This window comes from Marasmius oreades, chromosome 6, assembly GCF_018924745.1.
Source record: "Marasmius oreades isolate 03SP1 chromosome 6, whole genome shotgun sequence".
In the NCBI taxonomy this organism is placed as follows: domain Eukaryota; kingdom Fungi; phylum Basidiomycota; class Agaricomycetes; order Agaricales; family Marasmiaceae; genus Marasmius; species Marasmius oreades.
This window is the reverse complement of record NC_057328.1, coordinates 1,611,216-1,639,180: the sequence shown is the minus strand read 5'-3', so window position 1 is coordinate 1,639,180 and position 27,965 is coordinate 1,611,216. Positions and strand designations below refer to the sequence as shown.

Genomic DNA, 27,965 nt, shown 5'->3' with positions numbered 1-27,965 from the left:
CATGGGCGATCGCTCTGGAATACCATTTCGAGTCGTAGCCCTGTCATTCTCGTCCCACGTTCCCATCTATCTGCTCGCCCTGGTCTCCTCGTGTCTACCTCTTTTCGATGCGTCTCCCAAGATATTCCGTTTCTCCAAATATTCTCAACCCTTTCTTCGATGGGATGCGTTTCATTTCGCCAGCATTGCAGAAGACGGCTATCTTTACGAATATCAATGGGCATTCTTTCCCGGTGTTCCCTTCGTAATGCGATACGGCGGGAAAGCTCTTCAGTTCATTGTCGGTCGCTCTGATTTGATGCTAGGAGGTGCTTTGGTCGCGATGGCTTGCGATACCACACGGACAATGTATCATCTGTCTTTGCACCATCTTGGGTCCCCAAAGCTCGCTTATTTGGCCACCCTCCTCTCATTATTGCCCAGTAGCCCTGCCGCGCTTCGCCTGGCCGTGTATGCCGAACCATTTTTTGCTTATTTTGCCTATAAAGGTGTGCCATTTCGCGTCCACCCCGGTATTTCTTGCTCTTACCAATGTACAGGAATGTGGGCTTGCGCGCGATCGCATTATCTCACAGCTGCCTTGCACTTCGCTATTGCGAGTACTTTCAGATCGAACGGTGTATTGCTCGGTGGATTTATACTATGGGATTTGGTTGTAAACCCCCTTCTTCGAACAGGAAAGGTTTGTTCTACTCGCCCAAGTTTACTCTCGACACATTCTGACCCTCAAGACTCAGGTACACCTCCGCAACATCTTCTGGGCAATTCCGCTTACATCCTTGACCCTTGTGCCATTCATCTACCTCCAATACTCTGGGTATCTCTCATTTTGTACTGGTTCAGAGGTCGAGTTGGCTGAATGGTGTCAGAATACCATCCCACTCATCTACTCGCACACTCAATCGGAATACTGGGACGTCGGTTTCTTTCGATATTGGACCGTCGCACAGATACCCAATTTTGTTATTGCCGCTCCGCCTATCATTTCCATCACGGCCTTCTCTGTCTGCGTTCTGAAGCAACAACTTGACAAGACTACTGTTTCGCCGTTTGCGCGCTGTTCTCTCATCCCTCACGCAATGCATGCACTCATATTTTGCTCCACGCTCTTATTTTCCGCACATGTCCAGATCGTGCTGAGACAGGCCTCCTCGATGCCTTTGACATATTGGGCTGCTGCATGGTTGGTGATGGAATATCCACAATTCGGAAGATGGTGGGTAGGTTGGAGTGTGGTTTGGGGCGTGATTTCGGTCATTCTATGGAGTGCTTTTCTTCCACCTGCATAACAATTTGTATTAATCGTAACTTAATTTATTGAGACTTGTGCCGCTTTCACGGCGGACCCGCGGGGAGTTTGCAGATGATGACAAACACAAAAAGCGGCACTTTTTCTTTGCTACCATCATGGAGAACCAAGCACAGCAGGTGCTTTTTACTTGTATATCATGCACGATTGCATTCTTCTCCGCAGAGGAACAACGTACGGACTTATTTTTGCTCTCGAACAAGCCTAACTCCATGAATTTCAGGCGTACACTATCGATCCGACCACCACAGGTACAATATGAAGCGTAGAGTGGCTGGTTTACCACCGGTCAGTGCAGCTACGTTCAATGAAAAGGTCCTAGAAAGGAGGGCAGAGACATCCATCATGTCGTCTCTCAAAGGTTCTAGTTGCGAACTTTGCAAGTAAGCTTTAGACTGATCGTAATTTTTGTTTTCTGTTAATGGGTTCTTTTTATCCACAGTAAAATATACTCGTCTGAGAACGCTTATCGTTCTCACATCAACTCCAAGAAGCATAAAGATAACGAACTCAAAGCTGCTCGTGAACCACCGGCCGTCGTCGATCTAGAACCTGAAGCAGAGAAAGTAGACTCTGTCCCTCCACCTCAGCAATCTGTAGAGTCATCCCAGATTACGAAGCCTGCCGAACTCTCAGAAACACTAGATTCAGAAGCTGCCTCCATATCATTGGTAGCAGACGAGGACGCTGATGAGGACGAAGTCAACCAAACCATTGACCAGAAGATCGCTGCCGCTCGATCTCGTCTATCCAACACTCATTGTCTGTTCTGTCCGATTCAATCCCCAACTATTGAAGAAAACCTCTCTCACATGTCTTCCGCACATTCGTTCTTCATCCCCGATTCTGACTACCTGATTGACCTTCCCGGATTAATTACTTATCTTGGTGAAAAGATCGCTGTGGGCAACGTTTGTATATATTGCAACGGCAAAGGGAGAGAGTTCCGAACGTTGGATGCCGTACGGAAACATATGACGGACAAGAGTCATTGTAAGGTCGCCTATGAGACTGAAAATGACCGGTTCGAGATATCAGACTATTATGACTTTACGAGCTCGTACGGCGACGTCAAGTCAAAACTCAGGTCGAAGAAGATTGAGGAAGAGGAATGGGAAGATATGAGTGGTGATGAAGGTGATGAAGACGTCGATGAGATCGTCGAACATACAGATGAAGACGAATTGGAAGGCACCGAGGACCTAGTACCTGAGAGTGAAATAACTTACGGAGATTCTCACCTGGAACTCGTCCTTCCATCTGGTGCACGCATCGGTCATCGAAGTTTGCGTCGTTATTATGCACAATCCTTCACCCCGTTAGGCAACAAAGCCTCTCAAGATCCTAGTTCCGGGGCTGCTATTGTTCGACGACTTCTGGCTGACAAGAATTCCGATTTGGTACCCGTGCGAGGTGGATACGGTGCTTTTGGCAGCGGCACACAGGTGGTCAAAGCGAGGAATAGAGGTGAAGCCAGGGAAGCAGGGCGACATGTCCGGGAGTTCCGTGATCAGGCCCGCCGCGAGCACTTCAAGACAAAGGTTGCATTCAGACACAACCAGCAAAAGCACTACCGTGATCCATGTAAGTGTTTGCGACCTGAACCTTCACTTTGCAGCAACTTAATCGAGTTCAGTGTTACAGTGACCTTTTTTATGGCGGTCTGTTTCCTGTGTGATTTATTATTGTATTCCCCAACCACGCATGTACTTGAAAACAATATCAGGTCGTTAATATTGATAGATAGCCGTTGCAAGAGACGAATAAAAGAAGACTGCTAAGGGTATAAGGGAAAATGCACTAATTAAAACGAGAGACTGTCAATATAGAGGTACATCTAATACAAATACGCTGCCGGGACGACACCTTCTCTCCCCGTCTTGAGGTCGCGCGCATACCACCATCTACATGACCAAAGATCAGCTAGGCCTTACTCAGTAAGGTATGGAACGTACGCGTGGTCACGGTCGTCCAGAATCTCAACTTCTGCTCCCGCAGTAAGCGGCAGTTCACCCTCCCCGGCGCCATCGAAGGAATATCTGGCATGGGCTGGGCGACTGGCCTCTTCCGTACCCAATCCGCCCATCGCATCGGAGGGTGTCTCAGCGCGGGCATAATGGCTAGCATCTGGGCCATACGGGTCGTGACCATGAGTTTCAGAGACGTCACCCTTCTCAGGCAACGGACTTGCGCCGACGATGGTCCCACGAGTGGCGGCATTAACATGCTCCAGTAATGACGAAGGTCGATGATGCATAGAGTCATCGTCATCATCCTGAGGGTCATACTTGTTCAATTTGTCATCCTTGTCGCGTCTCGAGAAGAGCGTCCACAAAATACCGATTAGACCGAGAAGGAAAACAATGCCAGCAGAAATGGCGATGGAGATCAATATAACAATACCGGTCGCCAGGAAACCTGCGGAAAAGGTTAGCGCAAACGGACGACGTCTATTCGTTTATTCGTGCTTACGGCGCTTGTTAAAATCGATGTCTTGGAACGAGTGGAACATGGTCGCTATGAATCCTGCAGCACCGGTGGATGTCGTAGAGACGGCATACGGAATAAAATTTTGTCCATCAAAAAGAGCGGACGACGCGTTTCCAAAGGATGAATCATCCAGAGAACCCGAGATCATGAGCATCCGATTGCCTTCCACTATCGCGTTACCACTGTGATCCGTTTGCAGAGGTACCATTGCAAGCTGGGAGACGACAGAGTCTTTTTGAAGGGTTGAAGCTGAAAAGGATGTTGAGTGGCTCAATTAATGTAATAAACGGGGAAGAGCCATACCGAGGGGTGTCCATCTGGTACCGTTATAGAACATCAGAAAGGAGGAGTCGCTTGACCTAGAGTCCAAAATGAACCGATGTCTTGAGTCGAGTGTAATCGTGATACGCACTTTCCAGCGGCGAACACGCTGTCTATGTTACCTCCATTGACCTCAACAGCTGTAACAGGTCCAGGAAGATCCGAGCCGGACCCCAAGGCAGACCAGGTGTTGTTAGAAACGATATACTGCACCACATTTGCAGCCTTGTTGTCAGAAAGTGTAATAGATCCAGCGACAACCACAAGATCTTGGTTATTCTAAAAACGTGGTGAGCAGTGAGCTACAAAATCGCCAGCTAACAACAACTCACTCCTCCATAGGATACGCTAGCGACCTCCCCGGAGATGCCGCCCCCCAGACCGTTCCATTGCTTCGAAGCGGTATCAAGGGAGCATATCGCCGTGCATGACAGTGAACCAGCCTGGGCGAAAGAGCCTGCAACAATAACATTATTCGGTTTCGTCCGGGAGCTGGAAATGGACCTGACAACCACAGTAGAACCAGATGCTGGCTGAAGCGGCTGAATTCCACTGTTGTCCCATTGCTGAGAAGCAAGATTGTAGACAGCGAAACCATTAGCATTGGTACCAGTGAGGCTGAAACCCCCACCAACGTACAGTTGGTTGCCCTGTACGAACAACGTCCTGACTGTTCCGTTGATTTGGCTGCCTTGCAGGCCTTGCAGACTTCCGGTATTAGGATTATAGATCGCAACCCCTTGTGCTTTTTGCGCGCCGGACAACTCGCCAGTGGGAAGGAAGGAGAAATTGCCTCCGATTATGACCAATTCAGTATTACCACTATTATTTCGCCAGAAAGCGCCAGCCAAGACAGAAGGTGCAGGGGTAGGAAGGGGGGCAGGAAGTGGAGAAGGGGAACCGGATTGACGCTTGGCCCATGAACGAGGGAACATCACATGAGACATCCAAGACGTGTGTAGGGAAGGGATAGACCTTCGCCTCGCCGGAACTGCGCCAATATCGGCCGTGGTGTCAAGCCGGGAGCCCAAGGGCGAAACATGTGGAACTCCACCAGCATTGTTGATCATCACCAATCCGCTAGCACCAAACTTCCTGAAGGCAGCGACGTTACCAGCCAAATACTGTGTCGAATCGGTGCCGTTCGTGATCATGGAAAGGTTTCCAGCTATAAAGCCACCACTGTTGACCCAGCTCGAAGAGCGGGTATCCCATACAGCGAGACCAGGTGCATCCATACCTGAGTCGCCGGAAGGAGACGTGAATATCTTTGTGAAGCTGCCGGAAACTTGCAAGTGTCCGTCCAAGAAATTCAAGCCTGTGACTGGTCCGTTCAGCCCTGCACCAAGTGAGGTCCATTTATTGGTTTGGGTGTTATATGCTCCAATATTTCTCAGCTGACCGTTTGTGGTAGCGGAGGTGGTATCTCGGAAGTTTCCACCGACGTAAAGCATGTCCCCCACTAATAGTAAAGTAGCCACTGGACCATTGACCCCATTGTCACCCAATGGTGTGAGTACACCATTCGCAAAAGCGACAACATTCTTTGCGCCAGATGATAGCGTTAGGTTTCCTCCGATGTAGATAGAACCGGATGCGGCATGCGCAACGCTAGTGATTGCAGAGGCACCAGAGTTGATGTTGGTACCATCCAAAGCAACGAACAGGTCCGTTCCCAATGAATCTAAGGCTGTGATGCTGGTGTTGGGTAAAACCTTTGTCGCATCGGTGCCGGAGGAGGCAGAAAGAGGCCATTCTAGGAAGCCAAACGAATTCCGAGAGCCTGACGCACTCCCCGGAGCAGATGGAGTACTCCCCCCGGAGGCACTGATGTTAGCGGACAGGAGCGATAGCAGAATTCTATCAGCTACCAACTCATATTTACCGTCCTGTCCACTGCCAGTGGGTTTGTCAGCGAGTTTCATGAGGATGGTGGTGCTAAAATCGGGAGAACTGGGGACAATAGTACCGCTATAAACGACTTTGGTTGCGTCCTCAGTGTTGGTCTGGTCAATGATAGTCACAACAGGAGCTAAGCCGGGGCCGGGAAAAACAGTGACAGTCACCGATGTACGAAGGCCGCAATCTTGGAAGTTGGTGCAACCTGGAATCATCATAGAAACCTCATAAACTCCGGACGCCGAGACGTAAGGCATCCAAGTCAAAGAAGGGCCCTCCTCTGAAGTTGTGCCAACATCAACAGAGGATACCAACACTGTCTGCACCGTTCCTGATATTTTGGTATTTGCCTCCTTCGCCTGCCAATTACCAGTAAAAGTTGCATTCGGGGGGTTGGGGGCAAAGCAAGAAAGGCTATTATTATCGGCAACTGAAGAGGCGAATGCACCGGAGGAGAGAAGTTGCAGTATGTGCAAACCAGTGCCAGAGCCAGTGAACTTCGATAACTTGATTTGAACTCCTGTTATCGAAAGGGTATTCGGAAATAGAAAATCTTGGTAGAGTATAGATGGATTGGAAGAAAGGGGGCAAGGGTCGGAACATGTTGCGTTCTGGCCCGTAAGAGGGTCCAAATATTTGAGGGTCTGAACTGTGTTATCCGGAATAGTGGTCACGCTGAAGAGGATGATCAGCATAAAGTTCTTTTCCGAATCGAGCAAAGAGCTACCTGAACTCTGACGTCCCGTGGTTAGGTAAAAATGTGTTTCCAAGTCTGATGCCGTTTGCAGTGATGAAGGAAAAGGCTCTGGCAGTCAGTACAGCTGTGCTCCCATCTGCTCCAAGCCAAGTATTGCCTGGTCCATCTGATCCTGCAGGACATAGAATTTGCTTCACATCACTAAACTGACGATCTGTTGAGGATGGCGACCCTTCGACCTGGGCGTTCGTTAGGGGTATTGGGACTAGTGATGAAGAGAATGGAGTAGCTCCTGCGGAAAACGGGACGTTTGGGTTATTGTTTCCGCTGATCGTCCCATTACCCTGAAACGAAGCAACAAACGACCCAGCGAAAAAAAGACTGGATTGGGACGAGTTAGATGTGATGGAAAGGACGCGACCCCCAGCACCGGCGACTCCAACGAATGGTGGTTGAGACCACGACCCTGATTTCGTATCCCAAACAGCAACCGAAGCACCTGGTGATGTGAACTCCCCTCCAACCCAAATCTTGCCATTTTTTGCATCACAATAAACAGCATCCACCTCTCCGTTGGGTCCATTTGAGCCAAGAGCAAAAAATTGCGAGGACGAAGCGCGATATGAGGCGACATTGGACGCAGCGGTAGAGCCCAAAGTCGAAAATGATCCCCCGACATAAAAAACATCGCCCAGGGCACATCCAGCAGAAATATGACCACCATTATTAGTGGTACCGATAGCAGTCAAAGCACCATCTGATGATCTGGAGAAGAGTGTCGAGGTCGAGTTGTCAAAAGAAAGCGACGAATTTTGGAAAAAGTCGAATCCGGCGAAAGAGCCAGCCAAGCCGACAGTCCCCATACGGTTGAAGTCGACCTGGGGAAGAGCTGCATTGACAGCACTGGCGAGAAGGAGAAAGAGGAACATGGCGATGGATGTAGTCGTCCCGACGGCGGGGCGGCTTTGACGTTGCAAGGACAGATGTCGTCGTGAATCAACGAGAAAACCACGCAAGGTCACAATTGTGTCACTCATGTTGAACAAACTTGCTGCTTATTTGCCACGTGACTTAATTGAATTCTAGTCTAAGCTACTTTCCCTCCTTTTTCACCTTCACGTTGCTCATGTCCACATTCATTCCAATACCATTGCAAAATGGAGATCCCTGGTCAATTATTCTGATAGTTTCCAGCTGTCAGTATAGGTTGTAGAACGACCAGAGCTCACTCACTGAGGGAATCGAAGGCGATGTACCGGGGGCGCAACACCCAAGTCAAACAACTTCGTTTGCTCCGCAACCACCCTTGACTGCGCGGCGTGGGTTGCATTCATCTCTAGCCACTTCTCTTTCGGTGTTTTGTACATCATTATCCACCGTGTGAGATAGGCTTCGTCATTGGGTTCTGGCGCGTATTGCCATGCAGCGAGCGCGAGCACGGACACAAGGACTCCATTCCTCCAAGCGGGTGAAAAAAATCCTACGTCCATGAATATATCAGTCAGTCAGGGATACCAAATACCGTTTGCGTTCGAACCTTCTTTGGGGTACACTGTGTTATCGTGCTCGCCACGATGTTCGTCGTGGTGGGTACTGGAAGATCCATGGCGATGACCGGTTGCAGAGAGTGAGGGCGTTGTTCTAGGCCGAGCCAGAAGCGTTGTTCTGACTGCTTTACTCAACATTGGGTAGTGAAAAGATGGAGGTTCCGAATTCGATTCGGCGGAAGATTGTGTGATAGCTGTCACGCCTTGTGACACAAGCGTGCTAATGTACAGTAGAGCTCTCATCTGGGCCAAAATCGGTGATTTTCATTACCCTGGCAATGAACTGGGGTGTTGGCGATGAAGGCATCTGGGTATTCTGCACACACCTCAGCCGTCAGTTTGAAAGACCATGTTGGGCTGTTCGGTGTTTTGGCATGATTGGGAGCCGTTTTTCGGCGATCTGGGTGGTGATTTGGCATGAAAGACGGCCAAAATTTTTGGTGGTTTTGTTATCAGGGGCCTTGACTACAATCATTGTTATTCTGTGACACCATGCAGTGCATCTACTGGAGTTTTCTTTCTTGTGAGGTGGGGTACACGCCCATGCACTCGAACGGATTTAAACATAGGCCTGGAGATCTCGGACAGAATCACAACTTGGTGAGCGAAATGCTCCTCCTCCTTTTGGCTGGCAGATAGATGGATGGATAGACTACACGGCATGGTAACCATCGTCAGTATAGTTACCAGTTATCCTACCCCGTACTACTACTGTCCAGTAGCGTCCGGACCAAGTTCACAATCTCGCTTTGGTTCGAGAAATGTGGGACAAATCAAAGTGAGACATGGCCCGTGGGAAAACGGGGTACTGTAGGGTGGTGCAAAGTGGGAATTCCACTCAACTCAGCAAGCTATACTCATGACAGAACAAACCCGTAAGAAAAGTCGGTCGTTCTAAACAATGATTACTGATAGCAAGCAAGGTCCAGAGCCACTTCGCCAGCAGTCGCTGGACCAAAGCACACTTCAGAAGCTGGAAAAACATCTCAACGAACGTCCCGATAAACGGGATCTCGTCTACCGAAATATCATGAAAGGTGCGCAGACTATCTATTATTTTTTCACTCAATGACGGGGTAGTAGAAGACCAAGGAATCGCCCCTGGGCTCGTGCAGGCGAAGATACAGCTCCAGCGATCCCAGCTTGAAGTACGGTTCCTTCAGTCGATACTGGAAGTCGCTAATTTACAACACCAAACGATATAGGACAAGCTCGATCATGCCTTGCAACAACGTCCGAAGCCGGAGGAACTGGTCAAAGAAGGTATCCTACACGGTACGATTTCCTCCCAATACTTCGGATTTTGTAGAGCTGAAATACCTTGCAGCCGATGAAGCTCCCCCTACCAACACCTAAGCTCGATTTTCCGCCATATGAAGATTTGAGTTGGGTTTCTATTATGAGAACTGCGACGGACGGTTGAGGTCGATTCATGTATGCCATCGCGAAATGTTAATAAGTACGCACTGGAATGTACATTAGGTGTTTTCGAATGTAGTAGGAATGGAGGTTAATGAGTGTCCTTGTCTTTATTTCTAGCCTTTCTCAAACGCTCCCTCATTTCCCCTGCGGCGCGTCTTGTACCTTCGCCGCCGGCCCAACCTCTGACGCGTAACCAATTAACCAAACGGGGCGTGAGTGCCGCGGTTAAACCGACTCGAACAGGAAGGAAAAGGGTTTTGTGAATGGTGTAAGCCAAAACGAGCATAGCATATAAGCCTTCCTTCCCACCCTGTGCCGCATTACGAGTTGGATCCACCTCATCTCGGCCTGGTTCCGGGGGCTTAGAATGGATGACGTTGGCTACGGCTTGTTTTACTGAACTGGCTATCTCAGACACCTGCTGGGCTCCAAGAAGATTGATAGAGGCGAAAGCGACGCCAAAGTCGAGAGCTGATAAAATGAGGTATACGCCGAGGGCATACCAGCCATAAGACTTTATGAGATGCTTCAAACGTTGAGATAAGGGTTGCTTAGAGCGGTCATTTGTTGGCGGGGGAGATGAAGAAGAGAGCCGCGCAGGAAAATGAGAGAAGAGCCGGGACCCTGAGATGGGACGGGCAACTCTTGATGGAGGACGAAGTCGAGTTACGGGTAGTATTGGGGCAGTTACACGGGGAAGGAGGGTCCTCAACAGAGGAAAGCGTACCATGGAGAGAAAAAAAAAGGAAGTGTGACACCAATCAATGTCACAAGTCTAGTAGACATAAACTTGATTTCCCTCTTGAACCATAACCACCATCATGTCCGGCGCGCCATTCGAAGGGCCAGAAAAACTCTTAGAAATCTGGTTCGCCCCTTCACCAGGTGCCGTTCCAGATGCCTCAAGTCCGGTGAATGGGCGGACTGGACTCAGAAAAATACCTTCGTCAGTTTGGGACGAGATGCTCAGCACCGTTCGGTGTCAAATCCTCAGTACCGTTACAGGCGATGAGATCGATGCCTATTTACTTAGGTCGGCTTTATAGCCTTTTGTTCCAGACCATTGTTAACACCCCGATTTCACAGCGAGTCTTCATTATTCGTTTCCCCTCATCGGTTGATCCTCAAGACCTGTGGTACCACTCTCAACCTCCTCGGTCTACCTCGTATACTTGAAATTGCCGCCACACAGGCTAATATGAAAACCGTTTATCGGTGTTTCTATTCTCGAAAGTCTTTCATGTTTCCCGAGCTCCAGCTCGGCCCTCATCGCGATTGGGCTCAGGAAGTTCAGTTCCTCGATACAATCTTCAAAAATGGCTCAGCGTACACAATAGGCAAAGTTAATGGCGACCATTGGCTACTTTACATCACCGGGATATTCGATGAGCCCTCCTACTCCGTCGTACCCCGCTCACCTTCTCCGTCTGCAGGCGACTTCCCCGATTTCACGATCGAAATTCTAATGACGGACCTGCCGCCTCAAATACGTCAACCTTTCTCTTCCTTTTCTTCCTCCTCCACAGAAACACCGTCTGAACATGCCTTTGCCCTAGCCAACACTCTAGGAATCACTGATATTTTCCCTTCACATCTCACAACATTAAACGCACATTCCTTTACACCGTGTGGTTATTCCTCCAACGCTCTAGTCCGTTGGGGCGATGACCCCTCCTTCAAACCCACTCCGTCTGCAGATGATCTTAAATCTAGTGGTACTCCACGCCGAGGTGAAGGATACTACACCATTCATGTAACCCCTGAATCAGGCTGGTCATACGCTAGTTTCGAGTGTAACGTTCCCCTTCCGACCTCCTATGCACCACCGACATCTGATGGGAAATCAATGCCTGATTTGAAAACTTTGGTGAAACGAGTGGGCAAGATCTTCCGCCCTGGTCGTTTGTCGGTTACGTTGTTCATTTCCAGCGAAGATGGAGATGTTGAAACGAACGGAGAGTACCCAGTAGAGACCGCGCAAAAAGCTTTCCAAGCTGCGCTCGTCCTACCTTTCGTTGATGAAGTTGGGGATACCGCGGAGTCAGCGAAAAGCGGCACGCGCCAGTCGTATCGGAGGACAGACAAAATAAACTATGAGTTTGATGGTTACCACCTTGCGTTCTCTAGCTTCGAGCTGTATATCGTGCAATGACAACATCCTTCTTTATTGAGTACACTCAGACGAGTAGCAAATACGTGTTTCATGTGGGGATTAGGTGTAGGTGATAAGGCCGAATCGATGAAAGGTAGGCTGAGGCGGGAGAAACAAAGAAAAACAGGTAAACAATAATTCCTGGAGATTCATCCTAATGTATTTCGATAAGTGAAAAAATAAATCACTGTTCCGTGTGCGAACGCCATCCCAGAGACGAAGAGTACGAGAGATAGCATATTATCTACTCGCTGCTCCTCAGGTATTCCACATAATCAACGAGGAATTTTGCCTGCTCATATGTCTCGACAGCTTTTGCACCGCGTCTCCGCCTTAGAACGGAAACGACTTTTTCAACGAATCGAACAGATTCAGCAGGATTACCGGTGGCATTTGGGTCGAGCCACCCACAAAGACCTAGCTTGATTGTCCAGCAACAAGCGACAACCCCCGCGCGACCAACACCACCTCGACAGTGGACAAGTATAGAAACGCCTTGCAGGGTATATCGGTTAATTAAAGGTGTAAGTTCTGTGTCGAGGGCATCGGGTGAAAGGGTTGGAGGCAGGCCCTCAGGCGTGGGTAATCTTTACGGAATGTTTTAGACAGGAAGTGTGGATAAAGTCAGACTCACCGTAAAACATCCAAACCTATCATTCTTGTTATCCGTTCATATTCCGGCCAAGGTGCTCCCAGAAACTCGAGTTCAGAGTCGTCCAGACAACTATTCGGAATATAGTTTTACTCAAGATTGAGCAGGAGCGGGGGGATTTGGTCTCAGCTTACCAAACGATACAACCAATGCCCATATCTTTCATTCGCCGAAGGTCGTACTCGAGGTCCCGGTGGACAACCGACCGACCTCTCACAGGACCGTCAAGCCGAACTGTCCGTGTGTATTAGCATATGTACATAGGTGTATTCACAAACATACCTTTTTTACCTGGGCAAGAAGAGAGAATTAGGTTACCCAAGGTTCGGCTCTGGACCGTCTTGGACGGTAATGGTGTTGAAGGTGAAGATTGGATATGTTCATCTTCGGACCCAAAATAGGATCCTCGGAAAGGAGTAGGGGGAGGATAAAGACGTGTATCTATGGGTGGCGTACTTAAAGCCCCAAAAGGGTCGTTTGTATTATTCACTTGCGTAACCGACACAGATAGAGCAACGGAAGGCGTCGTGGTATGGAAAGTCTTGAGAGTACCGTTTTCGTGAGAAGGTACTCCAGCAACCTTCTGATGGGGCGATGTAGTAGTTCCGCTTTGAAAACGGGAGTTCATGGCGGCTTGAAGGGCTTCAGATACGTGTGAACGCGTTTGTAGATGACACGCAAATGTCGTTTCAGAGTGATGGGGATGCGGACCAGCCATTGTGGGTGGGCACCTCACTTGCGAGTCAGGACGAAACATGGGGTATTGGAGATTGGTCAACCGGTCAAGGGTGAACGGAGACGGTAGCTCGAAGATGGTCGGTTGCTTTACGGTGAAAGAGTGAGCGGATGGGGTGAGGAGTAAATGAGATGACACTAGAGCCAAAAGTTCAGAAGGTATTATGAAGGACAATCTAGTGGCAATTATTTTCTCAAACATTCCGAAAGCTTTAGTTTACGCACTTAATGGGATGAGAAACAGAAGTCTTGACGTTATGTCGCGACTGCCCAAACGCAGCTTGAGCTTGAGAATGTGGCGAGGTTAATTGCTCATCCATTGCAGCAAATAACTTCCTCGAAAGTTCGTCGGACTCGGATTTAGCATCCGGAGCTAGACCAGTGGGACCTAACAGCACTGGTGTGACAGGTGAAGTAGGTTGTGGGAGTTCATGATGCCACCATGTTTTTGTGGTTGAAGAACGAACTTGACGTGAACGAAGCTCTCGGAAGACTTCTGGAGCTTGTATGGACAAGGGAATGTAACGAATCGGCGCCCCTTGCGAACCAAACTTGCTGCGGCTGTATTCGCTGAAATGATGTTGTGAGGCCAAACGCGAAATCTGGAGTACGGAGGTAGTCATTAGCTTGCGAAAAACGTTAGAGTTACTCCGTACTGACCTCCTCTTCGCGCTCTCCCATATACACGGTGTTCAAGTGAGTAGGAAACCCGTGCAACTGAGGAACGAGCTCATTCCTGGCGGGTGCATGGATAACCAGAGCAGTGCTCATCGTCGCAGATGCATAAAAAGTTCAATAACGAATTAGGTAATTTCCGAGGGACGACTTAACAGTGTGCCAATTGATTATTGTACTACAAATGGTCGATACATCAGTATGTATGTAAAGAGTCCGATTATTCGAAAGTAATGATACAAAGAGTGATTAATTCCAGTCTATGGATTGTAAAAAAAAGTCCTATAGGTTCTAGTCATCTCCTGAATGGGTTGTTACTGCTGGTACCTGTGTACTGAGGCTCTATCCAACAAGCGCCTCTCATTATCGGAACATCAGAAGTATCAACCAACGTTCCGGTTTCGGGGTATGAGTCGACAACCTTAGACCCATCAGCTCCCCCTAAAGTCGGTCTAACCTTTCGGGCGTATCTTTGAGCGTCGGTGGTGGCATTCGTCGCTTTTCTTAAGAGGCCATTGAAAGTGCTGCTCGAGGTGGACGAATAAACGGAGGAGCCGAATGAGCTGCGCGGAAATTTCGATGCATTGGGATCGAGGAGAAAAGGTCTCGTCTTTACAGGTAGTTTCGGATCTGGAGTATTCCTGGCTACACCTGTAATCTCAGAGTACAGCGACGATCCAGACAACCTGTTCAGGTCCTTGTTATGCCCGTTATCGTAAGTGTGGTGATAATGGTGGTTAACATTCAGAGAGGGCATGACTTCCGACTTTGACTTACGGTCGTCATCAGAGTATTGATACGCCCCGATGAGACCGTCCATGTCGTAGGTACTCTGTCCCACACTTCTCCTGTGCTTGCGAGTAGTATCCATCTGCTCGTCATGGCCACCTTCCTCAATATCTCGAAGCTTGATGTCCTCGGCTGCAGGCTGAAGGTGCGCTCTCGGACTCCCATTGTGACCAAACACCTTCCCACCTAACCTCAACATCCTTGACCTCCATCCTGCACCATCGGGATCAAGGTTCTTGGCTTGTGCGAACTGCTTAGTAGCAGTTGATCTACGCTTCCTCATCCTTCGTCTCCAACACACCACGAATACCATGAAAATGAATGCGCAACCCAGAGCCATTAACAGAATTTGCCACCACTCGAGTCGCCTTTTCTCCTGTTGCACAACAATGGGTTTATTAAGTCCGGTGATGGTCGGAAGAGGTGAGCCTTCGGTAGTTGAAGAGGGAACTTGGACAAGGTCGGAAAGACAGACGCCTAAGACTGGGATAACAGATGTGCCACTAGTACAACCTGCGTCGACACATCTTCCACCCTTCAATATTTGACCAGAGTTGGAACATGAAAGACATTTATCTGAACCAGAGCCGGTACAGCTTCCGCAGGAGGAATCGCATGCTTTGCAACCACCACCAGTTGAATCAAAGAACTGGCCTTTGCTGCAAGTGGGTAAACAACGACCGTTGTTGAGTACCGGACGCTCAGGGGGACAAGTCTGGCATTGACTGAATGAAGTGCCGTCACAGGTAGCGCAGTCAGGGTGACAGGAAGTGCATTGTTTGATGGCCGGATTTTGGAATGTGTTGGGTGGACAGTTGGTAACACATTTCCCATCTTGACTGGCGAGGGATGCGGTAGACGAACAGGTGAGACAAAAGGTCGAGGACCCCGTGCAAGTGCTGCACGAGGAGTCGCAAGCTAACATAGCGCCAATTAGGGCACACAGATCAAGTAAAAAAAGAGTATACTCACCACTACATGACATGTTATCTTTTGGGTCTACGAAGGTGCCTTGTGGGCAGCTTGCAACGCATTTGCCCTGGAAGAGGAAAGAGCCGGGAAGGCAGCCAGTACATTGTAACTCGTTCACAGTAGACACCACGCTGAAGCTGGGGATTTTGCATGTAGTACACTTCGCGCCACAAGCTGAGCAAAAGATTCTACGTTTGAGTGCTACATTCTGTGGTCAACAAATGATACGTACTGTCACAGGAAACCTTGTTATTATCCGCGATGAGGTTTGTACCCTGACAAACTCCATTTGCATCGGCTGCAACGCAACCTCCATTGAACGCATAGGTGCCTGCCGCACAGATCACACAATCATTCGATGTCGGCCCTCTGCAAGTACGACAGCTGGGTGAACAAGGTTGACACTTGGTTCCATCGCTAAAACTCCCATCCGGACAGACAGTACCAGTGTTCGTTACGCTTTGAGCTGCATTACATTTAGTCTGGTCGTTGGCATCCTGAGTAAACCCAGGCTTGCACGTTTGACAGACACCGGTGCCATCCGCACATGAGGAACATCCCAGCTGACAAGTGTGGCAATCTCCTGTCGATGTGAGAAAGAAACCTGGAGAGCACTTGGAGCAAAGGGTGCCATTGTTGCCTGTGGTCCAACCAGTATTGCATGTACATTGGCCACCGGAAGCACATTGTCCATTCAGGCAGTTGCAAGACGATGGTGCGTTGGTGAATGTAGGAGTGAGGCAACGACCAGAACCATTCATGCCTTCATCACACAATGAGCAGCCTGCTGGACAAGGCTGACATTTGGGTCCGAAGAAACCTTTTGCGCAGGATTCACAGGATGAACCGGTAAAGCCGGCAGGACAAGTGCAAGTTCCTGAAGAAGAACATACACCAGCGCCAGAACAAGGGGGCGAACATGCTGATGACTGAATGTCGAGGAGAGAAAGGGAACCGGTGACAGGTAGTTGAGCAACGTCCGGCACAGAATCCCACACAACGATGCGCAGGGACTGACTACCAATGTTGAAAGCAGCCCACACATTAGATGATAGAACTAAAGATTTGGCAGATATGGGTGTGGATGAGTTGCCAAGGGGTGAAATGGGCAATGAGGTGAATTCAGGGTTGCCGCCGTACGTTGCATCTGAGTATATTGCCAATCCGGGTGAGAGAGCGACGTTGAAAGGTAAACTTCGCGATGATGATGAGTTTTCAAAACCGGACGAAGGTGATAAAGAGGATGAAGGTGAGATTAGTAGGTCGTGAAGAAGCTGAGGGTTTGTGGTTGCAGTGTATTGACCGGGAAGTAACAAAACACTAGTCTGTACACCAGGGGCTGATATGGTTGTGCCAACTGTAGCCAAAAAAACATTACCAAAATGGTGTAATTCCAGAGATTCTTAGAACGTACTGGTTGTATTAGAGAAGCCCTGGAGACATTGACCGGCAATGCAGACCACAGAAGAGGATTTCTGGGCTAGAACAGTTGCAACGAAGGTGAAAAACGAGAGGAAAAAGAGCTGCATGAACATAAATCAAAGAGGATGAGTGGTGGTGGTGGTGAAAGGAAGAGGCCAGCTTGATTGAAAAGGAAGGCCATCTTCATTGTCTTCATTGTATTTTGCATCACAACGCGGATGGAACGAGAGAACAATAGAGTTACCATATTTGGATAAGGCGTTGTTTGGCAATTCATTGATGGACAAAGCTCTTCGGGCGGCTAAAGAGAATTGGTGGCCACCCGCTACATGATGCACATGTACATTGACTTTTCTCATATATAAGACAAAGGTAATGTTCATCTTATCTGTCCGAATTCACAACTATTCATTCTCTAGTTCCTTTTGGCGAGTTCGAAATCTCAGCGCTTACCGATGTCGAGCCCTCTCAGTTTATCACAGGGTGTATGGCAAGTCAGTGAAATATTTACGCTAGATAGCATCCTCGACGAATGAGAGTGCCCCAAAACCCCTAGCTCAAGTAAGAAAATGAATGCGATATACAGACAATCGAGATTATTGGTTCAAATGCATAATAATGTGCTCTAAACGCGATAGGACGGTTACCACGAAGGGTATAGCAAAACAAAGCGAGAGATGTGGCGGTAACGGAGACGACAGCAAATACCAAGATTGTCCTTGACCGTCATTCAGTATGTAGAAGGGTCTAGAGGGCCCAACGGACCATAACCTTCCCTTTGCCTGCCGGGATCGGTGGTCGACGCCCCGTAAGCCGTGCTCATGGGGGTCGTGGGCGTTGTCGGTGAAAAGAGAGTAGAACTACTGTGATTTATAAATGGTTGAGCAGTTGGAGATGCCGGGCGTGCGTAGAGATATTCATTTCCAGGGGCTAACTGAGTCGTAGATTCATTATTGGCGCGCTGATATCGGGGGCTACGAGGGCTACCAGTTGGAGACGGTCGATCATCATCAAAGCCCATCTCCAGCATGGCTTCTAACTCTAACCCATCAAGAGTCTTGCCGCCATGGAAATCTTGGGTTTCTGGTATGAGAGCGACAGGCGGAGGAGGAAATTGGGTGTTGTGCTCGTTGTATCCACCAATTTGCCCACCCCATTGATCTTCTTCCGAAGATGTGACAGAATAGGAATCTGAGCCGTCGTACTGACTCCTGATATCCGTAACGCTGAGGAGCTCATCTCCGGAGTAGAACCCTTGGCCATGTGCACGTTCGAACTCCTTTCGACGTCTTTCTTCGCGACGAATCTTGCGTAATCTAGACCGTTCCCAGTCTTCCCATCGCCGCATTGATACGGCGGGACCGTTAAATTTTCCACCTGGCACACCATGAGAATCTCCTTTTCCCTCGCCTTCCACTTTTCTGTTATGATCAAACCAGTCGGTGAGTTGTCCGCTTTGGGGGATAAGCAGATGCATACCTAGTCTCTCCCCACGAAAAGTCATCGAAGTGCCAGAACGAGTACAAAGGAAGGATACAGTTCCACACCGGTAGCGCGAGGAGATAAATGAACATCCAAAGTACGTAGACTACTTTGCCTGTTGTCAGCATAATTAAGATGGCAGGAAGACCGAGGACGGCGATCAGGAGAATAAGGGGAATCGCTTGCTCGAAGGTCTTTGGAGGATCAAATGCCATGCTCACGATGAGCGAGTATGTCAGCGCGATAGCAATGGGAAGTACTACAGTACCCAACAGATCCATGAACACGACGAACTGCATGCTGAAGCAGAAGGTACCGCAGAGGTTGCGGACAAGGACGAGTTCCATTAGATTGTGTATCGTGGAGTTGATCCAGCGTCGTCTCTGCGATAGTAACACCTTGAATGTATCAGGAACGACAGTTCGACATCTTGCTTGGGGCACAAACATCATTTTTCGGTTGGGGAAGGTCCGTAGCATGATGGTAGTAAGGAAACGGTCTTCTCCAAGAAGAAGAAGATTTTTTTGGTGTAGAGTTGTGACTTCGCTCTGGCTGTATTCCTTCACTATCTCAGGTTTGACGATCAAAGGGACCCAATCGTCGCCTGTCGTCCTTCGTGCTTTGAGTCTGAACATGGAGAAGCATCCTGGAAGGCAAGTTACACCACCAAATACCGACTCGAATGCCTTCGCAAGATGATGGGAGATGAAGTATTCAAAAACCTGGATAGCAGTGACCCAAGATTGTCGCTTATTGGCAATACGAGTTTCGCCACAGACTCCCATTATCATGTGATCATGGTGCATGCAATTCACTAGGTAACCCAGAGAATCAGGGAAAACCTTAGTGTCAGCATCGACCTGAAAAGGACCTGAATCATCAACTCTACAGCTCCAAAGTACAATACTCACCATAAGACAAACTTCAAAAAAATCGGGAGTCACCCCCATCAGGACGTGTATTTTCCTGAATAAGTCGAAATCGAGTGGCGTCATGCGATCGTTATAGGTAACCCGAGAGAAAAAATTCATCAAGATGAGCTGGCTGTCCCGCTTCCCACGATTTCCCGGTTTCTTGTCGGTTGCAGCCTCGCTCTCTGTTCCGCATTTGACGATTATGACGGTAGGGGTACGACGACCAGCGAGAGCTTAACATGGACAAAATATCAGTGACTTCCCACCTAACCAACGAACAGAACGTACTGTAATGACCGGCATACACCATCGCCCGATTCTGAGACTTTGACCCCGACCCAACAGCTTCGTATATCATAGGAATGGGGTCGCCAAACCGAGGGTCTGCTTCCAACAGTCCAACGCAAATATCTGGTGTGCTCATCTTCTCTCCAGCTCCAGTAATCATACCATCAGCGACAACGAATAGAAGCTTCCTCCTGTCGCTGTAGGTGGTTAGCGATATAGAATCCAATGTTGTTCGTAACGATGTTTCGCCCTCTGAATAACATGTGACCAGACAGACAGCGAAGAGTTCACGCCCAATGGAAGCGAGGTTCACTACAGACGTAGGTTCGGTTGAAGGAGATGTGAGGGTCGTTGATGACGCAAGTGAACGGGCAGACTTGTTAGCACCCTTTGTCAACTTCCTGGATACCCCACCTCCGGCCCAAGGAGCTGTGCCAATTTTGTTGTCGATGGAAAGATTCGCTCCTTCCGGCATAACTGCAGGACTGATAGCCTGACGATCGAGCTCCTTGCTGTCCGGAGGCCCCGAAAGTCGTTCAGAGAGGAACCAATTGAAGACGCAGGCCATAGCAAATCGCAATATCACAAGGCCTAAGATGACAAATAATCCAATGTAGAGCAGTAGTGACGAGACGAAACACCCTGGTGTGATTTTGTCAATGTTTCCTGCTACATAACGCTGTTTCAGGCAAGGAACAGCAGATTTAAGGTCGGCGCGGTTATAAAACAAACGGGTTCCATCTTTGCCGCTGGATGAGCCGGAACGCAACAACGTGCGTATAGCGGCATCTACATTGTCTTTTGGGATAGCGGTGGGATGTTGGAGCATGTAACTGGTCATGTTGAGTACTGCACCGTCGATGACGAAATAATCCTGTAGCGCAGCTACCTGTTCCCAGTCGTAACCAACTGCGAAGCCACTGTCTACGAAACCAAGACTTGAAAGGCTCGAGGTGGCAAGACTGGGAAAGACACAAGGGGAGAATTTCGAGCACGGATCGTCTCGGGCGACATTGAAGGAAAGGCCTTGACATGACCGATAATCTGTAGCGGTGCTTTTGAAAAAATCCGAGATGTCGCGGCCTGGAGATGCCTGCGCGATGCTGACGAAATTGACAGAACTGGATTTAGCCGATGAGATGTTGTACATCTGTCCTCGCACACTCAAGGTGCCAGGTGTTGACCCAATACTTGAGAACCGCTTATTGTTTGAAGCTATCTGGGGACAAAGGACCTTTTGTGTGCCAACGGTAGCGAATCCTACCAAACCACAAAGGATGAGGATGATGAAACACAAAGTAATCTTCTCTCTCCACGCCTGCTGCTTTGACTTGTCCCTCAAACCTCCTACTGAACTTAGCAGGAATCCTGGGGCCCAGAAAGTGACAATACGAGAAAATATTCTCCATGCGTCGGAACCGTTGTAAGCGTCGGGTGAAGGAGTTGATGATGAGGATGTCGACTGGGGGTTGATGAGAGGAACTGGGGCAACACTTCGCTCTGGGCGAGTGAGTGTTTTTGCTCGACGGATCATTGTACCGGAATGAGGAGGAGGTCTAGGCGTTGTCGTTGGAATTGGGACGTCAGTGAAGTCGACATTTGACTGAGAACGAGGGGCCATGATTTAGGTGTGAAAATGAAGAGAATGAAGTAAGGAATGTGAAGAAAGCGATGGACGAACGGCTAGTTCAGACCTTGCTGGAGCGACGATGATGACGGCCAACAAACGGTACTGATGATGAAGGGGAGAGTGCAGGGACAAACAGTGCAGCGGCACCTGTCAGTCGGTGAGAACGATGAAGGGGTGTGACAGCATATTCATCACTCATCGATGAACGCTGTCACGCTCAGGCCCTGAAAACGTCCAAAAAAGATGGATTTTCGTAAGTACTCATGAGTCATCTAAGTATAGTCTCAAACATGTGTACGTAGGGTTTGGTCTTTGCGAATTAACAGAACGATCCTATACTTAATACCTCGGAAAACCGACGTAAACGAAAGTGCCTATGAGGGAGTTGTTCGCTTTGAATCTATAGTGTTGTAAGGGTATCTTAGGTGAGAGTAATGTCGTTGGCGTTCTTTAAGAGTGTAGGATAAGAAAAGAAAAACAGTTGTATCATCTGGAATAATCGTCTTCAACTAGCAAAAGAAGGAAAGGAAGAAAGAAACGGAAGCAATCATTGACAGACCGTCATGAACGATTACTCCGTTGGGGAAGCTGGAACTTAAGGCGGTGGCTTCGGTGTAGGTGAGCGTGAAGGCACACGGGATGGGGGACGTGAGGAATAGGGCGATCCATAAGGTGCGAAATTGTATCTCTGACAGTCATTCGTTTCAGGGAATAGCGTATTGGAAACACGAGCTCCATTTGATTCTGTGCTTTGACTAATTCCAAGCGCACTCGCCACAGCTCGTGGGCTGCTAAAGGGAGAGGGCTGCTTTTTCGGACTCTCCCCGATAATGGGCTCCCTGGGATCAACTGGGGTGAAAGCCGTGTTTTCCGGCTTGGTAGATGACAATACGATGGAAAGTGGTTCCTTCCCAGCGGGTTGATTGTACATCCACGTTGCACATAGAACAGTGGAGGCGCCAATAGTAAACGACGGAGTAATGTGGAAATTGAAGAGAACCACGGAGGCCAGAAAAGAAAGGATGATCGAGAGGCTAGTTGCGAAGCCTTTAAGGATGTTGTCCGAGTATTTGATGACAATCGCAGTGACAAGGCCACCGAACACTTGTATTGTCACGGTAGCCCACGCCCATGGACCGAAGTTTTTGAGGAGCTGAGAAAGAAAATTTGCCGATGGAGGGGTGGAGAAAAGAATGGGAAGAAGGGCGGGTATGATTGAAAATAGCGAAAGTTGCACGTTGCGGACCCAAAGGTCAGCTTTGGAGTTTTTGAGAACCATCTCGAAGTAAACACCGGCAAGTCCAGAGGTGAAACATGCGGCAGTGACAGCAGCGAAACCCTTCAAGGGGCTCATGACGTGGATATGAAGAGGGGCGGAATCATGAGCGCTTCCAACGGGAGTGTTTTTGGGCGATTCGTTGACATTAGATGTCTGAATCTGTACGATGCCAACACCAATGGCGAGAAAAAAGAGGGAGACCCATTTCGTGGGTGTCAACTTTTTCCTGAGAAGGACAACGGAAAAGGCGGCGGTTGTGAGAATCTTCATTTGATAGGTGACCTGAAAGGACGCGACAGGGAGATTGCTGATTGCAACAAACTGAAGCGAATTTTGCACGACATAAAGGATGGCTGGTATAGAAAGCCTCCAACAATCGGGACTAAATATTTCACCGCATAAGGACCAAAAGGATGAAGTCCATGGATATGGAAGAGATAATATCATGTCGGAAAAGGACATTCTCCTCCACGGCAGCTCCGCTACTTCAGGTGTACGCGAAAGGGCTATGATGAATGATATAAGGCCTTTGAGCAATTCATTGAGGAGAACAGCAGCAGCAGGTGAATATGACAATGAGGGCGGTGTCGATACTCGGGAATGATGCATAACAATGGAGAGCGCTGCATTCTGAACGGCAAGTGTGACAAGCCTGGAGAGGAAAGGGTAAAAGGTAAGTTAAGGCCAAGCACGACAAGACAAGCGAGGACGCACGAAAGATACTTCAACGGGAGCCCACAAAACGTCGGTGACGACGACGACGACGACGTGAACTGGGTAGGAAGAGCTGAAGGCTGGGACTGGCGGCGTAGGACAGGTGGTTGACGATGGTACATGGCCCACCGTAACAGTCAGAGCTCAAGTCAAGTCAAGTCAAAATCAACCCGTGAATCCCGTTTCACCGCTTTCACACGCTCCGTGTCACTTACGACATTACGACATTTGACTTCCATCGCTCCTTTAGTGATCATTCCCTCCACAGGGTAATATGGCGAAAAAGCCGGACCAGTAACTTGTTGGGGACTTGTGGGAAAACCTGACAATTACATCTGGAAAATCCAGATTTATTAATTAGTATGAATTAGTATGAATTAGTACTAATTAATAATAATCGATACTAATTGGCACTAATTCAATTAGTATGAATTCGCTAGGTTATCAAATTAATTCGTACTAATTAGTATTAATTAGTACGAATTAGTGGGCATTAGTAGGTAAATAAAAAAAGACATTTCACCATATTGTATTTTACATACTTCTATTAGTACTAATTAGTAGGTAAATAGAAAAAGACATTTCACCATATTGTATTGTATATAGTGTACTATTTTATTACTATACTATAGTATACTCTACTATGATATTTTGAAGTAGAACCTAACTAATTTTACTTACTTACTTACATTTATTAGTATTAGACTTGTCCGAAATTTTTTCAAGTCCGAAATTTTTCTAAGTGCACTATGCATACAAATATAATAGATATACTTATATATATAACATATTAAAGAGTTACAATAAGGTTATGGTAGTAACGGTGCTTATACTTATAATTTTCCTTAGACCGGAATTGAACCTGGTGCTAGCAGTTATGATTGTGTTACACCGGCGGGTACCCCATATAAGCGGTAACTTGTATTTCATCAGTTCCTGGTCAATTTAGATGATTCTGGGGTGGTTTTGAGGGTTTTTCTACCCCCTGAATTCGATTTTGAGCTTATCTAATTGTTCCCATCACTCCTTGAAGAGATAGTGCTTGTACTGTGTTGAAAAACAGTGTATATCATGTATTTTAATGAGAACTGATTCAATCCAGGTTCATCTGGGATGTTTTCTAGGGTTCTTTGACCCTCTGAATCCGATTCTGGCCTTAGTTAATTTTTCCCACCATTCCCTGAATTGATATCATTGTTTGGCCAGAATTTTAACCATTCCAGCACTGTATAAGCATGGTTGATGATAAAAATATTAGAGGTGGGTAGAACTATGTATTTTTGGGTGCTGAACTCGAATTTCCAATCAGCTTGATGATAGGATGTCTCCCTACTGCACTATAAATAAATAAAATTTATTCCAAAATATCGGAAATAATATCCATTTATTTCAATGAAAACTGATCCATTTTGTGTAATCCTGGGCTGGTTTCTAGGGTTTCCTGACCCTCTGAATTTGACTATGAGGTTAGCTGAGCTCTCCCACCCCTCCCAGAATTGATACCCTGGTGTGATTCAATTTCTGACCAATCCAGCACTGTCTGAGTAAGGTAGATGATAGAAATGGGTGAGATGGGTGGTAGTATGTGTTTTTGTGTGCAGAATCCAAATTCACAATCAGATTGATGATAGGATGTTTCCCTGTGACAATATAAATGAAAATATTTTATGCCCAAATATTGGAAATAATAGATATTCAATAAAGAAGGCAAATCAAATATTGAATCACAGGGAGTTTGGGGGAATGTTCTGGATATATGTAAAGGCCTGCCTACCAATTTTTGGACCTTGAAAGTGACAGCTGACCCCCCCTAGGCAAAAAATGCTAAAAAAGCGAAAAATAATACACTGCATACAGATATTATTTCCACACCAATGATACTATACCAGTAGTTAGTAATATATAGGGGGAGTAGATTCCCAAAATATGTAAGCAATTGGACAATATTGTGGTCTGTGACCAACTCTACAGAGAGCAGACCTGAGGATAAGTAATTTCATCTCAAGTTTGGCCTAGTAGTACCATCAGAATGGACTTCAAGTACTGTTTTAGACCAGTGTTCTGCTTTCTTTGTAAATGTCTTCAGTGATAGAAACACTTACTACACTGTCTTCTAATATAAATCTAATTTACCCCTGTAATTCTGTGTAATAACCTATGCAAACCTTTTGCCCCAATTGCCCCAATTAGTGATTAGTATATAAAGTATGATTTTCTCTACCATTTTGGGTGATTACTTATGGAAAAACTCATATAACTTTTTGCCCAATTAGTGCCAATTAGTGTCAATTAGTGATTAGTATCAATTAATGGAAATTAGTTTTGGATTAGTACCAATTATTACTAATTACTACTAGTATATAAAGTATGATTTTCTCTACCATTTGGGGTGATTACTTATGGAAAAACTCATATAACTTTTTGCCCAATTAGTACCAATTAATATCAATTAGTGTCAATTAGTGATTAGTATCAATTAATGGAAATTAGTTTTGGATTAGTACCGATTATTACTAATTATTACTAATTAGTACTAATTAGTAAAGTAGGTTTTCTCTGATGTATCTAAAAATGTACTGACAAAATGACGAATGGGACTTTGTTAGTCTTTTCACGCAATTTCCGAGCAATTTACCAGGAATTCACGGCACACAAGTAGGGAGATTTTGGGCTTCAGAAAATCGGACCATATACGGACAAATCACCGATGGTCGCTTTTTGCTCATGTGCCCGCTTCGCCGCTCTTCCCTTCGCTGCTTCTGCAGCTCTATTCGCATCGATACATCAGCATTTTGGCACTTTGATTGCCGCGGGTTTTCTTGGGTTAGTGTTGTTGAGGGCCGGGTCGGGCTTAAAACCCTGGGGTCGGGTCGGGTTTCTGAGGGTCAGGGCTCACCAAATCTCGAGCCCCTGCCCTAGCCCTCGATAGCCCTAAGCCCGGGTCAGGTCAGGCTTGAGCCAGGGCTCATGAGTCATCATATTTAGTCATTATTTATCACCATTTCTGGACAGTATTGTGATGTTATCTGTGTAATAACAAGTAGAATTAATGTTGTGGGATGAAAAGCAATGTTTTGGCAGTACTGTGAGCTATCATTCCCATCTGAGCATATGATCCAACATTAAATAATCAATAATTGCACTAGAAATGATGGTAATTAGTGAAAATCATAGTATCATTTGTATAACTTGGTATAACTTACATGTGTTGATAAAGAAGGCAGCGAAAAATGTACGGATAAGCGTCCTATAATGGTAAGTATCCCACGTGGCTGGGCCCCAGGCCTTGAGCCGGGGTCAGGGCTTTTCAAACTCCAAGCCCGAGCCCTGACCCCAATGAGCCCTTCCAAGAGGGTCAGGCTGGGCTTCAAAAGCCTGGGTCGGGTCAGGTCAGGTCAGAGGGCTTGAGCCCGACCTTCAACAACACTATCTTGGGTTGTGCAACCCAAGAAAACCCGGAACAACCGACAACCACGCCATCAGCAACCCCAGTCCGTTTATTCGCAATCGATTGATGGACCTGTCTGACCACCCAAATCTCTACCATTAAACTTTACCACTCACCATAAGACCATTCTAGATTAAAGTAATTCTTTTCATTCATCCTTTTGGCAGAATTTAAACTCATGTATAAATAAAATTATTGATTAATGTACAATTTATATATGTGGATTGTGAGGTTGTGTGGAATTGTCGGGTGGTGCGGTTGTGTGACCATCCAAAAACCCGCCAAAACCCACCGAAACCCGGGGCAGCCGTGCCATCAAAGTGCCCAAATGCTGATGTAAGCGTGTCAATTTGGCCTGAATTGATAATGGGAGGATTTACATTCGAGAGGATAGGGAAAAGCTGTCTATTCGACTCCAAGTTCTCTCAATGCATCCGCCTCCTCAAAACTCTAATAGGTCTCCGGCAATGACCCACACCCGGACCCAGTAGACAGGCTCCCAGGCTCTTTGCTGGGGGATCCGCAAGCTCTACGCCGTCAGCAGCTCCCTCAGCCCTCTCTCTCCCGGTGAAGTACAGAAATAACGAATGATTTCGAATTCTTCTGGCCCGCGGCACACAGGTAATAATTTGAGTATTGAAATTGTCTGTTATGTCCTATACGGCGTGTCAGCAGCATGTATGTGCTGAACTAGAGTGACGCACCCGTTAATAAGTACTCCTTCCTTCCGTAACGTCTTGATTATCGTGGCTACATATCTTCAGTGTTAAGGACGTGCGGAATGACTCGGAACCGAATGGAACCGAAGGGGGAAACGATAAGATAAGATATAAGATATGTACTGAAGGATATACTAAAGAGGAATGATCTAAGATGAGGAGAGGAAAGAAACGGAGTTGATCGGAGTGTGTCGGAGAGCGACGAGGAGAGTGAAGGAGGTTGAAGAGAATGACGGAGTCTTGACAGTAGCCGAAGTTATTGGACAACGGCTCCCTGAGTCGAACTGCCTTAGACCAGGTCACTGGGAAACCAGAGTCGAGTTTAATTCTAAAGAATGTAACTACTAAGTCGTACATCTTATATAGGATAGAAATGTACAAGGTCCGAGACGGATCCAGTAGTCGGATC

General features: G+C 47.4%; 10 protein-coding genes across 10 annotated transcripts; 4 read left to right on the top strand and 6 right to left on the bottom strand.

Annotated features, from left to right (window-relative positions):
* Nucleotide 1: 1 nt before the first annotated feature.
* On the top strand, nucleotides 2-1,289 carry E1B28_009921 (uncharacterized protein; the record flags this gene model as incomplete). Its single annotated transcript, XM_043154851.1, has 3 exons — nucleotides 2-488; nucleotides 540-682; nucleotides 738-1,289. 3 exons carry the CDS (start codon nucleotides 2-4, stop codon nucleotides 1,287-1,289), a joined length of 1,182 nt encoding a protein of 393 aa, XP_043007309.1.
* Nucleotides 1,290-1,407: 118 nt separating this feature from the next.
* On the top strand, nucleotides 1,408-2,956 carry E1B28_009920 (uncharacterized protein; the record flags this gene model as incomplete). Its single annotated transcript, XM_043154850.1, has 4 exons — nucleotides 1,408-1,483; nucleotides 1,533-1,692; nucleotides 1,752-2,893; nucleotides 2,946-2,956. The coding sequence occupies 4 exons, from the start codon at nucleotides 1,408-1,410 to the stop codon at nucleotides 2,954-2,956; spliced, it is 1,389 nt and encodes a 462-aa protein (XP_043007308.1).
* Nucleotides 2,957-3,146: 190 nt separating this feature from the next.
* Nucleotides 3,147-7,645, bottom strand: E1B28_009919 (uncharacterized protein; the record flags this gene model as incomplete). Its single annotated transcript, XM_043154849.1, has 7 exons — nucleotides 3,147-3,213; nucleotides 3,265-3,727; nucleotides 3,782-4,048; nucleotides 4,103-4,158; nucleotides 4,212-4,399; nucleotides 4,453-6,694; nucleotides 6,747-7,645. 7 exons carry the CDS (start codon nucleotides 7,643-7,645, stop codon nucleotides 3,147-3,149), a joined length of 4,182 nt encoding a protein of 1,393 aa, XP_043007307.1.
* A 163-nt stretch (nucleotides 7,646-7,808) lies between these two features.
* E1B28_009918 (uncharacterized protein) lies at nucleotides 7,809-8,401 on the bottom strand (the record flags this gene model as incomplete). The annotated part of the gene is made up of 3 exons (XM_043154848.1): nucleotides 7,809-7,896; nucleotides 7,950-8,196; nucleotides 8,254-8,401. The coding sequence occupies 3 exons, from the start codon at nucleotides 8,399-8,401 to the stop codon at nucleotides 7,809-7,811; spliced, it is 483 nt and encodes a 160-aa protein (XP_043007306.1).
* A 721-nt stretch (nucleotides 8,402-9,122) lies between these two features.
* E1B28_009917 (uncharacterized protein) lies at nucleotides 9,123-9,619 on the top strand (the record flags this gene model as incomplete). Its single annotated transcript, XM_043154847.1, has 5 exons — nucleotides 9,123-9,138; nucleotides 9,187-9,300; nucleotides 9,347-9,411; nucleotides 9,469-9,538; nucleotides 9,591-9,619. The coding sequence occupies 5 exons, from the start codon at nucleotides 9,123-9,125 to the stop codon at nucleotides 9,617-9,619; spliced, it is 294 nt and encodes a 97-aa protein (XP_043007305.1).
* Nucleotides 9,282-10,515, bottom strand: E1B28_009916 (uncharacterized protein). The gene is made up of 3 exons (XM_043154846.1): nucleotides 10,509-10,515; nucleotides 9,731-10,436; nucleotides 9,282-9,669 (listed from the first exon to the last, which is right to left on the bottom strand). Exon 2 carries the CDS (start codon nucleotides 10,413-10,415, stop codon nucleotides 9,774-9,776), a length of 642 nt encoding a protein of 213 aa, XP_043007304.1. The 5' UTR covers nucleotides 10,416-10,436; nucleotides 10,509-10,515; the 3' UTR covers nucleotides 9,282-9,669; nucleotides 9,731-9,773.
* E1B28_009915 (uncharacterized protein) lies at nucleotides 10,507-11,837 on the top strand (the record flags this gene model as incomplete). The annotated part of the gene is made up of 2 exons (XM_043154845.1): nucleotides 10,507-10,718; nucleotides 10,772-11,837. 2 exons carry the CDS (start codon nucleotides 10,507-10,509, stop codon nucleotides 11,835-11,837), a joined length of 1,278 nt encoding a protein of 425 aa, XP_043007303.1.
* A 244-nt stretch (nucleotides 11,838-12,081) lies between these two features.
* E1B28_009914 (uncharacterized protein) lies at nucleotides 12,082-13,995 on the bottom strand (the record flags this gene model as incomplete). The annotated part of the gene is made up of 6 exons (XM_043154844.1): nucleotides 12,082-12,424; nucleotides 12,472-12,561; nucleotides 12,624-12,723; nucleotides 12,772-13,400; nucleotides 13,450-13,826; nucleotides 13,885-13,995. 6 exons carry the CDS (start codon nucleotides 13,993-13,995, stop codon nucleotides 12,082-12,084), a joined length of 1,650 nt encoding a protein of 549 aa, XP_043007302.1.
* A 3,817-nt stretch (nucleotides 13,996-17,812) lies between these two features.
* CHS1 (Chitin synthase, class 1) lies at nucleotides 17,813-21,387 on the bottom strand (the record flags this gene model as incomplete). The annotated part of the gene is made up of 4 exons (XM_043154843.1): nucleotides 17,813-18,503; nucleotides 18,562-19,424; nucleotides 19,476-19,711; nucleotides 19,767-21,387. The coding sequence occupies 4 exons, from the start codon at nucleotides 21,385-21,387 to the stop codon at nucleotides 17,813-17,815; spliced, it is 3,411 nt and encodes a 1,136-aa protein (XP_043007301.1).
* A 604-nt stretch (nucleotides 21,388-21,991) lies between these two features.
* Nucleotides 21,992-23,511, bottom strand: E1B28_009912 (uncharacterized protein; the record flags this gene model as incomplete). Its single annotated transcript, XM_043154842.1, has 2 exons — nucleotides 21,992-23,327; nucleotides 23,390-23,511. 2 exons carry the CDS (start codon nucleotides 23,509-23,511, stop codon nucleotides 21,992-21,994), a joined length of 1,458 nt encoding a protein of 485 aa, XP_043007300.1.
* Between the last annotated feature and the right edge of the window lie 4,454 nt (nucleotides 23,512-27,965).